General features: G+C 39.2%; 1 protein-coding gene and 1 long non-coding RNA gene across 2 annotated transcripts; one reads left to right on the forward strand and one right to left on the reverse strand.

Moving 5' to 3' along the window:
- Positions 1-5,741: 5,741 nt before the first annotated feature.
- Positions 5,742-10,274, reverse strand: ifnphi3 (interferon phi 3). The gene is made up of 6 exons (XM_044332170.1): positions 10,104-10,274; positions 7,438-7,658; positions 7,181-7,273; positions 6,910-7,077; positions 6,300-6,368; positions 5,742-5,917 (listed from the first exon to the last, which is right to left on the reverse strand). The coding sequence occupies exons 2-6, from the start codon at positions 7,564-7,566 to the stop codon at positions 5,810-5,812; spliced, it is 567 nt and encodes a 188-aa protein (XP_044188105.1). The 5' UTR covers positions 7,567-7,658; positions 10,104-10,274; the 3' UTR covers positions 5,742-5,809.
- On the forward strand, positions 7,654-10,179 carry LOC122967495. Its single transcript, XR_006398620.1, has 3 exons — positions 7,654-7,803; positions 8,733-8,805; positions 10,094-10,179. It is a non-coding gene; the product is annotated as an uncharacterized LOC122967495 (long non-coding RNA).
- Positions 10,275-16,020: the final 5,746 nt, after the last annotated feature.

Genomic DNA, 16,020 nt, shown 5'->3' on the forward strand with positions numbered 1-16,020 from the left:
AAGAGTCCACTGACTCAAAATATGAAGCAATAATTCACTGTGAAGTGTTCAGTTCTCAACAATAATCCTGGTGAAACTGTTTTTTAATTTTTTAGATGTAGTTTCTGCTGAATGAGACGACTTGTACAGCTTGTTGTGTTTCATGTGTGTCTGAAAATAAACAAACTGATAGAGTCACTTTGGTCTCTTGAATAACTTTATTAAACATTACAAACAGACAGGTACAAACATGTTGAACAGAACAAACAGAGCAGAGTGTAAAGTGTAATCCTACATACCACATAATGTCACATCTGCAGTTTGATTCTTAACTTTTAACTGTTGAGTAAATGCAAATACTTCGGTAGAGGTCTGAGCTGAATAATTTCTGTTAGAACTCAAAAGCAGGTGAGTCACTGCGTCTTTAAACCTCAAAGCTTCAGTGTGACTCAGTGTTGAGTAACAGCCAACTGAGTCAACACGTTTATAGTCAGTAATGTAAGTCTTAGTAATGAAAGTGAAGAGATGACCTGTTGACTCTTTATTAATCAGAGTAAAAGATCAGTTCATTGTTGGTTTGGATCCAAACATGAAGACAAAGATAGAAAATCACCAAAATCATCCTTTCAATCTCAAAATGATATTTTCAAGTAACATACTACACTGAATGTAAACATTAGTGAGCCACGTGTGCCTTGAACAAATGTGTATGCAAATTAAAATATATAGTTTGACTCAGCTGATTGAAATCATCTGATCAATGCTATCCAATCACATTGTTGCATGTTGCCATATCTTGCACAAGCAGCAAAAATGATCTGTCCGTTTCAGCTTTCAAATACAGTCCTTGACATTTCATTTCAAGCATTTCATTACAAACACCTGCAATCCAATACAACACCTCTGCCAGAATTCTGTGGGACTTGTCTGGAAATTCGGGCTGAATATCGCCACTAACCCCAACCCCTAAACCCTAATCCTAACCCTAACTCCTAACCCCTAAACCCTAATCCTAACCCTAACTCCTAACCCCTAAACCCTAATCCTAAACTCTAACCCTTACCCTAACCCTAACCCTAACCCAACCCCTAAACCCTAATCCTAAACTCTAACTCCTAACCCTTACCATAACCCCTACCCCTAAACCCTAACCCTAACCCTTACCATAACCCCTATCCCTAAACCCTAATCCTAAACTCTAACTCCTAACCCTTACCATAACCCCTACCCCTAAACCCTAACCCTAACCCTTACCATAACCCCTATCCCTAAACCCTAATCCTAAACTCTAACTCCTAACCCTTACCATAACCCCTACCCCTAAACCCTTACCCTAACCCTTACCATAACCCCTATCCCTAAACCCTAACCCTAACCCTAACTCCTACCCCTAAACTCTAAACCCTTACCCTAACCCTTACCATAACCCCTATCCCTAAACCCTAACCCAAACCCTAACCCCTAAACCCTAACCCCTACCCCTAAACTCTAACTCCTAACCCCTAAACCCAAACCCTAACCCCTAAACCCTAACCCCTACCCCTAAACTCTAACTCCTAACCCGAACCCAAACCCCTAAACCCTAACCCTAAACCCAAACCCTAACCCCTAACCCCTAACCCTGAACCCTAACTCCTAACCCCTAACCCCTAAACCCAAACCCCTACCCCTAAACTCTAACTCCTAACCCCTAAACCCAAACCCTAACCCCTAAACCCTAACCCTAAACCCAAACCCTAACCCTAACCCCTAACCCTAAACCCTAACTCCTAACCCCTAAACCCAAACCCCTAACCCCTAACCCTAAACCCTAACCCTAAACCCAAACCCAAACCCCTAAACCCTAACCCTAACCCTAACCCTAACCCTAACCCCTAATCCTAACCCTAACCCCTAATCCTAACCCTAACCCTAACTCCTAACCCCTAAACCCAAACCCCTAAACCCTAACCCTAACCCTAACCCTAACCCCTAATCCTAACCCTAACCCTAATCCTAACCCTAACCCTAACCCCTAAACCCAAACCCCTAAACCCTAACCCTAACCCTAACCCTAACCCCTAATCCTAACCCTAACCCTAATCCTAACCCTAACCCTAACCCTAACTCCTAACCCCTAAACCCAAACCCCTAAACCCTAACCCCTAACCCTAACCCCTACCTTGTAGGTATCTACACAGCGGCATACGTAGACACCAGAGAACTACAATTCGGTCCACACTGATGTCTTGTTTGCTGCAGTAAAACACAAGGGAAAAGCATACAAAATGCTAAAATACCAACTGTATATTTTGCCTCTTTGTTCCAGCCGTTACTCCACTTGGATTGCTTTATTCACCAGGGATGGTCCAATCACATTTTTTTGGCCCCGATCCTGATAGGCCCTCTTTAAGAATTGATGTTTAAAAAAAACAATACAGAGTTAAATATGTATCTACACACAGTATATGACATATCAAAAGACCGAAACTACTAAATTTGACACATCTTATTTTGCACAAGCATCTTGATCCAAGTACTGAAGGTCTTGGTTCAGAACTCTTGGATTGTTCAGTTTAAATTATTGATGTGATATAAATGAATGTTTAACTGGGATAAAGTGACTCTGAAATCAATGTGAAGCAATAAGCTTGAGAGAAGATGTATCACTCTGATTACAGAAACACTCACTCCACTAATTGTGCAGCAGAGCTGTCACTTTTTATTCAAAAGTGGAAATTTGAACTTTTGTTCGAGTGTGGGGAAAACTTAAATATTCGAACTATAATGACCTGTTTGAATTCAGAATTTACAGTCTATTCGTGCAACAGGCTGTTTGAAGTAGTTTACCTTGTGATCCAGCAGAGGGCGTTCTTAAAATTCACTATCAGCCTGACCTTTTGCATGCTCTTTCACCAATCAGTGAAACTAATCAAAACTAAGTCAAAAAAGGGAGGACACGAGTGAGCAAAGCCGTGCTGATTGGATAATTACATCAGAAGCAGTGAGTGGAAGTATTTTGGGGGCTACAATGTAGATGCCAACTGCTTTGTAAAAAGCGGCTACTTTACTCTACAGCAACAACTAGTCTGAGGTCTCACCAGCTAACTCACCACACAAGTCAGGCATCAAACGAGCAGAGCAACGTCAATTCTACAATCTTGTCTGACTGCCTACTTCAATGACACGGTTGGTGATTTTCTGTATGTTTGCATCCAAACCAATAATGAACTGATCTACTAACAAGTATTGTGTGCATCAAAGCTGATATATCTTATTCCTCTGTGCTGTAGACCTCCATTGTTGTCCACAAACCTTTAAAAACACGTCAATGAGTCACACTGCTGCACTGGGTGACATGTTCTTTCATGCAAGAATCAGACAAAAGATCTGCACACTGTACTAATAGCTCCCAGGAATTTTAATTGAGCAACGTTTCAATCGATCAAAGATCTTCATCAGGAATTCTCAAATCACAAAGCAGAACAAGCAATAAATGGACACAAACACATTCATCACTCAGGTGACTGTGATCTGGGTTAGAGTTAGTCAATCAACCCTCAAACTGGACCAATCAGAGCAGAGCTAGACAACACTGTCTGATACTGATACACATAAATCATCCAGAAAAAAATATCATAAAACTGCTTCATAGAAAAATAGAAAACTACTATATAGAAAAATACATAGAGAAATAGAAATAGTAATATATTACTTGCCCCATTTTTTTTAGGACTGCAGGCAAGTTCAGCCTAGTAATCAGCCAGAATTACAACAGACAGAACAATCAAAAGGAAAGAATGAAAAGGGAGGCTGCCTCAACACATATAAACTCTAAACAATCATATTCATTAAGATATCTGTAAAAGTAAAACACGGTCTGTCAATCATACTTCAATCATACAATCATACATACCCTTTCATTAATCTTCAAAGGTCACAAAGAGCAATTAATAATGTTTTACGACTCCGGGACACTAATCAATTTGATTATCATCAGTTTTATAAAAGTGCACATCAGTCTCTGTATATAATGCATATGTATATACACATACATTAGTTCATTATGATAAAAACAGACTGAGGGTTTTACTCGTTGACATAGTTTTTATTGTTTGTTGTACGTGGTTGATGTGTTTGGGTTGAGGGTTTCTGGTCTGTGTAATCATGCATAAAGTGCATCGGGAAGGGATCTTCTGATGGTTCATATGAGCAGCTGACGATTATTTTAAAAGCTTTAGCTCGTTATCTTTTATTCTGATCATTTATATGCAGTTCATTGAGCTTAACAATACACGTATACTGTTGATGTAAGCATTGTCATACAAACTCATGACTAATATTTACTAAACTATGTGAACTAGAAGATAATACGTTTGTAAAAACACAGAAAATTGTGGCAGCTTTACGTTAAAAAGCAAAATTATTTTGAGTTCAGCACACTTCATTTCTTGTAACTACTTGTTTTCGTAATGTAAAGTGAACAAAAATTATTCATTTTATTGAACATGAAACTGACCTCCGATCAGTAAGGTAGAGTTCAAGTGGATATCTGACACATTTACAGTCTTTTTAGCATCAAATTCCCTCTTTGTGTTTCCTCGGACAGTGTTTCCCTGTTGAGCTGCAGGTGGAAGTATAGTAACAAAAAGAGGAACTTTGGCACTAAAAAGATTGTAACGTTGAAAGATATCTACTTTTAATAACAGCTTCATCACAACACAAAGACATGAATTTGTTTCCTGCCGATTGTTTTCACTTGTTTGTCATCTTAACAGAAACAGCAGATTATCTGATATAAACAAGAAAACCTCTTCACTCTTTGAAGTGAACTGATGCTAATGTCTCTTTATTGAACCACAAATAAAAAGTAACGTGAGCGTGTTTCATAAAAATCTACAACTCAGACTGAAGCGGAGAGGATTTCTGTCTGTGATCGAACACAAACACGTTCATGTATGTGAAATATTCAGCGTTTATTCACTGAAATAACACAATAACAAATCAAACAAGCTGCTGCTGTCAAGTCAAACCTGACAAAGTTCAGACTGAAGAATCAAGAATGAAGAAACAAGAGACTTAATGCAAAGATTTTAGTTTAATCTGAGAAGATCTCATCACATTGTAACAAAGCTCTGACAACACCGTTGACTAGAGAATATAAAAATACATTTTTCATCTGTGAGTTCACCGTTTTATCAGTTTGATCAGAGGATCAATACTGCAGCTGGTGTTTGTCTGTATCTGATGACTGATCGACAATTATTCATCATGAATGTTTGAAACATGACGAAGCTGCAATTAGACAATAGATAATAGAAACAGCACCTGAGTCACAGTGTTTACTCTGTGAGTGTGTGTGTGTGTGTGTGTGTGTGTGTGTGTGTGTGTGTGTGTGTGTGTGTGAGTGAGTGTGTGTGAGTGTGTGTGTGTGTGTGTGGGTGTGTGAGTGTGTGTGAGTGTGTGAGTGTGTGTGTGTGTGTGTGTGAGTGTGTGTGTGTGTGTGTGTGAGTGTTTGTGTGTTTGGGTGAGTGTGGGTGTGTGTGAGTGTGTGTGTGAGTGTGTGTGTTTGGGTGTGTGTGAGTGAAATTCACAGAACAACTAATTTATAAAATGTATAAAAACTAAAATAAAAATATAAATATAACGAAATGAATTACACAAATAAATTAATTTTGGAAAAAATAAATTATTTAAATAAAATACAAGTGTAAATAAATAAATGGATAAATAAATAAGTAAATAAATAGATCAATTAACATAATGAGTGGGTGTGGCTCCATTCATCAGTGGGCGTGGTCCCGTCATTGATGGGCGGGGCTCTGTTCGTCGGTGGGCGGGGCTCTGTTCATCAGTGGGCGTGGCTCCAGGTGAAACACTTGTGGTGATTCTGCAGAGCGGACTTTAGGACCCAGAGCAGATCTCTCCTCAGAGCCTGCCAACCACAGGCTGCGTTTTCCTGAGTGACACACAGAGACACGCCCCCTTAGTTCTGATTGGTCCACACACTGACTGACAGACTGATCATCCAATGATTTATTCATGGAGAAGTAATGAGGAGTTTCACTCATTTATACAGTCAATTACATTTTAAATTTAATTGTATTGTTCATTTTTTGTAAAAGATTGTAAAAAAATTTAAGTAATTAATTAAATATTCTGTTGATAAATATCAACAATAAACTCAACAATAATCACTTTGTGCCCCTGAGTTTGTTTGTTTTGATATATGTTACATTTTATCTGATTTACACACAAAATAATCTTACTATAAAAATGAGACTGTAATTTTTACTTTGGTTTCATCTCATGAGGTTTTATGTTCATCACTTTGAGTTTACCTGCTCAATGACAGCAGTCACGTTACCGAAGTAAGGAGACAGAACACCTGAAGTATCGACGTCCGACAGCTGCAGACAGAAGACAAACGGACATCAGACATCACAGGAGGATGACCATGACTCTGACTGAAAGCTCTCACCCTGCCAGCAGCTCCTCACAGCTCAAAAAACATCCCAGAACATTTCAACCAAATCTGAAACCTGACCTATCAAAACCTTATCTAGTGACCCAAGAACATGAGAACAGGAAACATGAGAACAGAACAGAAGAACAGGAGAACATGAGAACAGAACATGAGAACAGAAGAACAGAAGAACAGGAGAACAGAAGAACAGAAGAACATAAGAACAGAAGAACAGGAGAACAGAAGAACAGAAGAACACGAGAACATGAGAACAGAAGAACATGAGAACAGAACATGAGAACATAAGAACAGAAGAACAGGAGAACAGAAGAACAGAAGAACAGAAGAACACGAGAACATGAGAACATGAGAACAGAACAGAAGAACATAAGAACATAAAAACAGGAGAACATGAGAACATGAGAACATGAGAACAGGAGAACATGAGAGAAGCTGTTCCTCAGACTGGAGGTTCTGGTACTCACACAGCTGCCCTGCTCCTGCAGTCGGTCCTGCACGTTCTTGAAGTCGTCGAGTTTCTTGACGTCCCAGTTGACTCCGCCCTTTCCGACAGGTGGCACGTGATCCTCATCGTTGAATATCGGCCCCGCCTTGTCCAGTGACTCATACACGACCCATAATGCCCGGCGGCACTGCAGGAAATCAAACAGAGGTCAGAGTTTTTACATAAACAGGTTGAACATAAAAAGCAGCTCTCTGATTGGCTGAGAGGCTCAGGTGAGGTCAGAGGATTACCTGTGGGTGATTGGCTGTGGCAGCAGGGAAGACGGAGCTTGGAAAGGAGATGTTGGCGTTGTACGGCAGGCAGTGGACAGGAAACGGCGTTCCCTGCAGGTCAGACAGGAAACAGTTCAGGTTTAAATAGTTTAAATATTCAGACGTCGTCTGACAGAAATCAGATGAAGTTTCAGTTTGTGAGCAAGGCAGCACTCTAACGTTCTGCTAACGTTCTGCTAACGTCAAAGGTCAAAGGTCAAAGGTCAGGGTCCTACCAGGTCTCTGAGGAGGTTGTGGGCTTCCTGGACTAAAGTTCCCTGAAGATGGCAGGTCGGCATGGCAACAAGCATCAGCTGGAGGCTGCAGAGCTGCAGGAGGAGGAGGAGGACGGATGAAGGAGTCATGGTTCTGCTGGTTCTGCTGGTTCTGCTGGTTCTGGTCTGAAATGCTTCAGGTGAGCTGAGTGAGCCTGCAGCTTCAGGTGTGTTCAGGTAACCTGAAACAGAGAGCAGCAGATTGGCTGTCTGTTAGGACCCATCAGCCAATCAGAGGCCATCTACCTGTGTGAGTCACCCAGTTAAACCACAGAGACTCTGATCCAAACCACAGAGACCTGGACCAGGACACGTCTTCTCCGCCAGGTGAGTCACTGCAGGTTCATTCAGGCCTCTGATGTTTAGACATTTAGATTTATAGATTTATTTTGTCTGAAGTCAGAAACTTGTCTGTTAATGTTTGATTTGTTTAAAGCTGAAGATAAAAACAGTTCAGATGTTGGATTTTATTTTTCACACTCATTTGTAGTTTCTTCATGTTCGTATTTCCATGTGATGCTACTTTCTACATGTCAGAGGGAAATATTGTACTTTCTACTCCACTACATTTATTTGACAGCTTTAGTTACTTTTCAGATGAAGATTTGACACAATGGATAATATAACAAGCTTTTAAAATACAACACATTGTTAAAGATGAAACCAGTGGTTTCCAACCTTTTTGGCTTTTGACGTCTTACAAAAAGCAGTGTGTAGTCGGGGTCACATTTCACATGTCTATGAGTTGTTAACAGCTCCACCAAATAGTGATTTTTCCCTCTAAACTTCTCACATGCTTTCATTTCAATAAATGTTCAAATGATCCAATATTTCAGCAAAAATCAAAGATTAGAGAAAAAGTCCAAAAACTGAAAACAGATTTGTGTATCAGAACTTTGTTTTTTCTTCTTTCCTCTCCCATTAATCATCTCACCACCCCTCAGATTTATCTGCTGACCCTTTGGAGGGGCCCCACCCCTAGGTTGGGAACCACTGGACTAAACTATCTAACTGTATATAAAGTAGTGTAAACTAGCTCCACCTCCAGCAGCTACAACAGTAACATGCTGCTCTAACACTGATGCTTCACTATTAATAATCTAATGATGTCATATATAATAATATATCAGTCAGAGGGACCAAACCACTACTTTTACTGCAATACTTTAACTACATCAAGCTCATAATACTTATGTACTTTTACTGCAATACTTTAACTACATCAAGCTCATAATACTTATGTACTTTTACTGCAGTAAAGTATCTGAGTACTTCTTCCACCTCTGATAAACACGCGTGTTTCCTTCAGGACGAGTGACGGAGTTAAAGGTTTGTTCGTTTCCATTTTTCATCTTTTCCATTGCAGCCGTTGTTACGTTGAGGTACAAACATGTTAAATATTTGGTTATGATTCAGCCGGTCGGGGACGCGTCCGTGCCGCCGCTCGTCATAAAACTCGACTCTCTTTCCGATCAGCCAGTTTTCCAGATTCAGATACGAAGCGTCTGAACGAGAGATGGAAATATTCGTCATGGCTCGATCAGGTTTACGGTTTGGACTCGACCGCGGCTAACAGCAGCAGGCTGAGTGTACCGATAGTTTCCATTCGACTCGAGCGCCGTGTAACCGAGAACGATGTGAAACAGCGATGATCATATTCGACTGACAGGCTTCATGTTCTAACTTAAAGTTTCAACATTAATGAAAATGAGTAAAAGTGAGAAGTGAGTCAAGGATTCAGCTTTACAGCAGGACAAACTGCTGCAGAAATGAAACTTATCAGCATCTGTTTCAAATATTTCCACCTCTGCTGTTTCTGACCGCCGTCGACCCGGAAATCTGCTCCTGACGACAAACTTTACAACACGTTTCAACTTTAATGTTTTTTCACATTTCTTCCATTTTGTTTGTGAAGGAACCTGAATATTAAAACCTGCTGATGGTCTGGTCGGTACAAACTTTATTCAAACTTTATTTAAAATGTAAAGATCATGAATGTAAAATGTGTCGTAGCTGCAGAACAGAAAGAAACATTTGGAATATTAATGATGATCGTTTAGTTTTTCCAGTGAAACAATAATAAGAATCTTTATGAAGGAAATTCAAAAACATTCAGAACTTACTGAACATTTTATATATTATTATTATTTTTACAAAAACTAATCTAAAACACAGTAATGTTTCAATATTTATATATATTTATATTATAATCTATAATCAATAGAAACATGTCTGATCATATTACAGAAGCTTTATGTTGAGAAATGAAACATTTAAAACAATAATAATAATAATAGATCACATGAATGATTGATTTGATTGATTGATTGATTTTATAACTATATATAATAATTTATATTATAAAAGTGATCAATTTAATCAACACACTTCTGAAAGGTTTCCTGATAAATGATCAATATGAGATTTATTTCCCTGACTCTGATTCTGTGATCATTGATTAAATGCTGCATTTATTGATTGATTATATTGATTTCTTTACGAATGAAACATTTGATGTCACCATAGCAACCACCTTGATGTTTAAAGTGAAACTTTTTCTCTTCAGGAAAAGAAAAGAAAGTTTGTTTTCTAATTTAATATCTAACATGAAAAACAGGTGAACTTACCTTCCGAGTCTCTGACGGTCTGATGGAGGTTCAGCTGGTCCTGGAGGTCCTGGAGGTCCTGGAGGTCCTGGTGTATGTCGATCTGGTTCTGCGTTTGGTCGGTGGTTGTTGTGGTTCGTCTGAGAACGTCTGCAGCAGTTCTGTCATCTTGTGGTTTAAATAAAGCTTGATCCCGGCAGAAACTGAAACTCTGATGTCTGCAAATTCATTGTAAATTGGAAATTTCCCCCCTTCCCCCCCCCCCCCCCCCCCCCCCCCCCCCTCCCCCCCCCATCATAACCACCACCTCCCTCCTCTCAGGGCCAGGCTGAGGCTGTGGGGTATCTCACGATGACGTCTGACATACAAAAATACACTTCATGGCCAAAAGTATATGGACAGCTGAACATTGCAGCCGTGTTTAAATAAATAAAGCAGATTTCCTTTAATTTAAATATTGATCACATCCATGAATGATGAGTTTAAGATGTTATTAAGGGAGTTTCATTTTAAAGGATTCTTATTCACTATTCATTTATTTAACAAATAAATTAAGAAGTTTTTATGTTAAAACTGTTAAAAATATTTTGTACTGTTGAATTGTTTAATTTTGCAGCTACAATGCAAATTTAGGGTTAATTAATAGATTGATTAAATTAATATATTAAACATTTTTTGAGTTGTTGATGGATTATCTGTGTTGTTTGTGGTTTTTTTTTAAATGTTCCAAATAGCATAAAAGTATCACGTTAACTTTAAATGAAGACTTTAAGGTATAAATTCAGGGATGAATTTCATATCGTAAGTTTTGTTTTTTCTTTTTTTTGAAACTTTGCAGACAAAACATTAAAAAAATCTAATAATTAACATTTACAACACAGAATTCATCCATTAAATTTTCCCTTAAAAACCTGAAAATGAGATTGATTTTTTGTTAATCAAGATAAATGAACAGGATGATGATTCAGTTTGATACCATGACGGAGGGTCACAGGCTTCAACAGCCAACAAGTCTGGAAACAAGGACTCAAACTTCCCTTCAGACCACAGAACTCCGCAGAGCGCTGAGTGAATCACTGATCAGACGATGCGGTTCAACACCCGCGAGCTTCAGTTTACATTTACGGAGAAGAGTCGACACACAGTGGAGCGCAAAGACGAGTTCAGGAGGCAGGAAGTCTGAAGTCTCAGTTTACATTTAGACAAAATAGAAAGCATGAGTCTGAAACAGGAAGGAAACCTCGTTCTGTTACTGAGGGGTTTCTACAGTTCTTCAGTTTTTTTCTGAATGACTTCAGTTTGTAGTGAAATATGCAGATGCAGGAAACGTGTGGGAACATCCTCACAGGTTTCTGTTGTTTCAGCTCATTTTCAGTTCTTGAAACATTAAGAACAAACATCCGATCAGATTATACGACTCGTTTGTTTAGTCATTACGTGAGGAGGCGTCACTGTGATGTCAAGAAAGGAAACCAGCTGATTAATGCAGAAACATTTCTCCATCTTTCTAATTGTTGGTAAAACTCTATAAAGAGGATAATCAGTTTGATCTAAATTTAAAACATGTCTGTGTCCAAATATCTTAAACCATCTGGTGTGATTATATATTTAGAGTAGATTACAGTGTCTGATGTCAAAACGTTGATCTTCTCACCGTCTAAACACTCAGACTGCAGAAGCTGATCATTAGAAACACGACGTGTCTCCGTACAACGCTGCATGTAAATGACGGATTATTTAGACATAAAAGAAACTGTCATGACTCCGACAACCACCTGCTGCTCATTACCATCAGTCCCAGTACTACATATACTGGTATATGTAGTACTGGGACTGATGTACTACATATACTGGTCTCTGACATCCAGTTTGTCTATGTTTATTTGTTATATACTTGTCTTCCAGCCACCCTGACCCTGTTCTGTATCTGTTTCCTGTTCCTCTTCCTGAAGTTTTGACCTTCCACCTGTTTGTGACCTGCCTGCCTGCGTTGCCCCTTTAGACTGTTTTGGACTGACTTCCTGTTACTGACCTGTAAGACAGTATTTCAGATTTGGTTTGTTAAAGGCCTTCTCTCTACCAGTCTACCAGTCAGGTGAACTCTTCTGTCTGTCCTCCTTCACTGACTGAGCTTCAGCGACCTTTCAGAAATCTGACAACATGGCTTCATTTTACATTTCTCTTACATTGAGCTATTTGATGACACAGGCGAGATGGCGTAAGGAGGAATGAGTTGTTTGGCCGTCTCCATCCGTCATCTCCAAATTTTAGCCTTTTTAACCATTTTAATTCATTTCTACCAATTGATTAAATATCTCTATCAGAGAAACAAGAGCTCAAAGTTTAATCCAATTTTGGTTCTTTTAAATTTATTCAAATATTCACAGTGTCTTCTCAAAAAGTGATCAAATACAAGACCTGATCAGAGACTCAAATCTTGACTTTCTATGCCTGTCAGAGACCCGGCTGCATGCAAACAGCTGCATCGACTGTACCTGGCTATAACATCTGTAGGAGAGGCCGGACTGAGGGAAAGGGCGGTGGACTGATGATATATATAAGAGATGCTTTCCAGTGTTACAGTGGTCATCTTGTAACAATTTGGAATATATTGGACTAAATGTAATCTTGTCACCTCAAATGTGCTTTCTCCTTTTTGTAATATATCGCCCTCCTTCTGCCAATAATGTGTTTTATGATCAACTGCACAGTAAACAGGATGTGATTCTAGAAAAGAGATTCTTCTGATGGGAGATTTAATATCAACTGGGATGATAAAACAAGTAGGAAAAATTTAAAGCAGATCTCATCTAGTCTAGACTTTAACTCAGCTAGTTAAAGGTCCAACTAGAATAAATAATTCTTCAAAAACTCAGATTGACTTGTTTTCAGTAATAAACCTCAAAGAATTATTAAGACTTTTAACATGATAACTGGTCTGTCTGGAAGCTGTGGTGGGACTGGGGGAGGTACCTGTGCACCATGACGCCTTATATTATCAGCACCAAAGCAATGTCTTATAAACCCAACTTGTTCAGGATGTTATCACCTTTTCCAATCTATTTACTAACATTTTCGCCAATATTTTAATAGCCCAACTCAAAACTGATAGAGAGTGGCAGCTCTTGCATAAACTAAGGTCCTTATCTTCTTCAGCAATCATCAGAAAGTCCAGAAAATGTTCCCTCCTGGATAACATTAATAAAATGAGCCAAAAGCAGGGGAGTGAGTTAATTATGACCATCATGGCCAGGAGATTTCCCAGTGGCCATTTGGTGAACAGCTGTGTTAATTTCAATTGTTAAGTCATTTCCCAGCATCTTGTCAGTAATAATACCACTGAGTAAAAGCTCCATATTCTATTCTGTGGATACTTGACCAAAAGCAGCGAACCCTGATTGGTACAGTTTTTCATATAATCCCTAAAGATACAATATCAATATCTTCATATATATCTTCAGGGAGAAAATTTTAACTTTAATGTTTTTTAATATACAAGTTAAAAGTTTAAGACCGAACCCATAATATGCTCTAAAAAAACATCAATTTCAGCATAGAGCAATGTTTTAAATGGTGCCTGCAGGGAGAAGCTCTGCAGGAAAATGAGTCTGTTATAACACAGAGCTCCACTGGACTGTGGTCAGAAATGTGCTGACTGCGGGTTTCACATGATGTGGTATTACTCAGCCAGGCCTTATTTACCAGAGAGAAATCAAGTCTTGAGTTATGTGGAGTTCCTCTCTACCGGATGGATTAATCTCCATATATCAGTCAGTGCAGGATCTTTGATTAACGTTTTCAAGGCTATTTCAGCTTTATTTTGACATCTGTTTATAACAGGAGGAGAGCGGTCTATGACTGTATCCAGATCTACATAAAGGTCACCACCAGTCACTATAGGAATGTCCTGTAACTGAGCAACGTGAGTATCAGTCAGTCCCATCGGAGTTAGGAGAGGCATATAAATTATAAAAGCCATTTGTTTCTTCAGCAGAGACCCTAAGCAAATTAAATGATGCAATAAAATTCAGATTTTTGTGAAATAGTGTTGCCACCAGTCTACTTTTGGTTGAAATCAAATGAGCAACCCAGTCCCTTTTTAATTTATTAACTGCAAGGTGAAAGAGATGAGTCTTGCAAAAATAAAACATTACATTTTTTACTTATAGCAAAATTCATGATTTTCTTTCCTTTGATAGGATTTTTAATCCCTCTAAAACTTCATACCATGAAGTTTATTAGAGTTACACATATTGTGAGATCTATGGACGCTGCCACTGTTGACCAACCGGACACACAAAAAACACAAAGAGAAATAATTCAAAAAGAAACTTTACACACAATACACCGTTATAGTCCCGGGGGGTGGGGGGGGGGGGGGGGGGGGTGTTATTCTACGGTACCTTTTCCTGTAACTGGTATGAAGAGTCCAAGAATTCATGCTACCTAGACCCAGGTCCTTTAGCTTTAGACGTGGGAGCGTCGTATTGTCCAGCTGTCCAGTCTGGAGCTGTCTGTATGTTTTGGGGACTGCTGAGTTTGAACCCTGGATCCTGCATGATGCTAATCCAGAAGACCCCCTCCTGGAGGGCCTCCCTCGCCTCAGCAGCGGATTGGAGCGGCAGGCGCTGTCCTTGGTGTAAACTTTCAGTTTGGATGGAAAGGTTGATTTCACCTGTTTTTCTTTGAGCTCTCTCTTTATGGACGTGTAGCCTCGCTTCTCCTGCAGCAGTTTAGACAACCAGCTGTAGTTGAAGACAATTTGTTGCTCATTTTTACAACAAGTGGCCTTTTCTGTTTCATATCCCACTGCAGAAATCGGACAACGATAGACTGGAGGGTCGCTCCCTCCGTCAGAGGCTGAGTAACCAGATAACGATGAGCTTGCACATTATTTACAGACGAGATGCCAAGTTTATCAGCAATAAGAGTTTTCAAGTAAATTATGTCTTCTCCTTCACTCCCTCCTCATGTTCAACCTCAACCCTCTGCTGTTGCATCAGGTGGTTTAGGGTTTGGTTTCTTCCACATGGGATGCCGTGGACTTTAGATTGGATGCCAAACTTTTCATCTCTCTCTGTAGATCAGAAATGTCTTTCCTTATTTCTCCTAGAATTCCTCTCTAAAACCACTGATTTTGACAGACTCCTCCATTGTCTGTTTCCTGCTGTGTCCTTTGGTTTTGGATTTGTAGTTGCAGGTCAGATTCTCAGATTCGTACACACAGGGTAGCAGACTATCTTCCCATATAGTTTGGCATCATTTGATTGTGAAAATAATATGTTATCCCCTTTATGTTATAATATTGGAGGGCCTGAGCGCTTCACAGTCACATTCCTTGTGCCGCCACTGCAGAATAATGAAAAATAAAAATAAAAATAGGATATTATAATTATTATAACAGGATATCATAATTTACATGTTGTGACATCAGCTTTGTGAAGTTTGGCAAAGTTCCAAAATAAAAATATCTAATTAATGATAAAACCAACTTCTTTTACAGTTGATTCCCACATCGAGCCTGGACTATCCTCAAGGATACCTGGAACCCTCTCAAGGACCTCTGGAGCCCCCTTAAAGATCCTCTCCAGTTATGTTTCCAGACATATAAAATACTCTGCTTGGAATAATAATGTGTGTCTGATATTGTTTTTCCTCATTCAACCTCTTAAACATCTTCTCCTCCCTCATTAAAACTCCAGAATGTGTGAAGCTGTAAATATATTTCATCTCTAAAGTTTTTCTGCTGGACAAGAAGTCTCCTCCTTCACTGTAAAGTCCAGTGTTTGTTCACTAGAGGCTTCGAGTCTCCATATCACACATTTGTAAGTTAAATACTCGACCATGATTGGCTCCAAACTAGTTGTGATGTCATGAATCCTGCTCGTAGATCTACACGAGGTCCTTGAAGAGGTTTGTTTATTGGAAGTGTTAAAAG

Source organism: Thunnus albacares, chromosome 17, assembly GCF_914725855.1.
Source record: "Thunnus albacares chromosome 17, fThuAlb1.1, whole genome shotgun sequence".
Taxonomy (NCBI): domain Eukaryota; kingdom Metazoa; phylum Chordata; class Actinopteri; order Scombriformes; family Scombridae; genus Thunnus; species Thunnus albacares.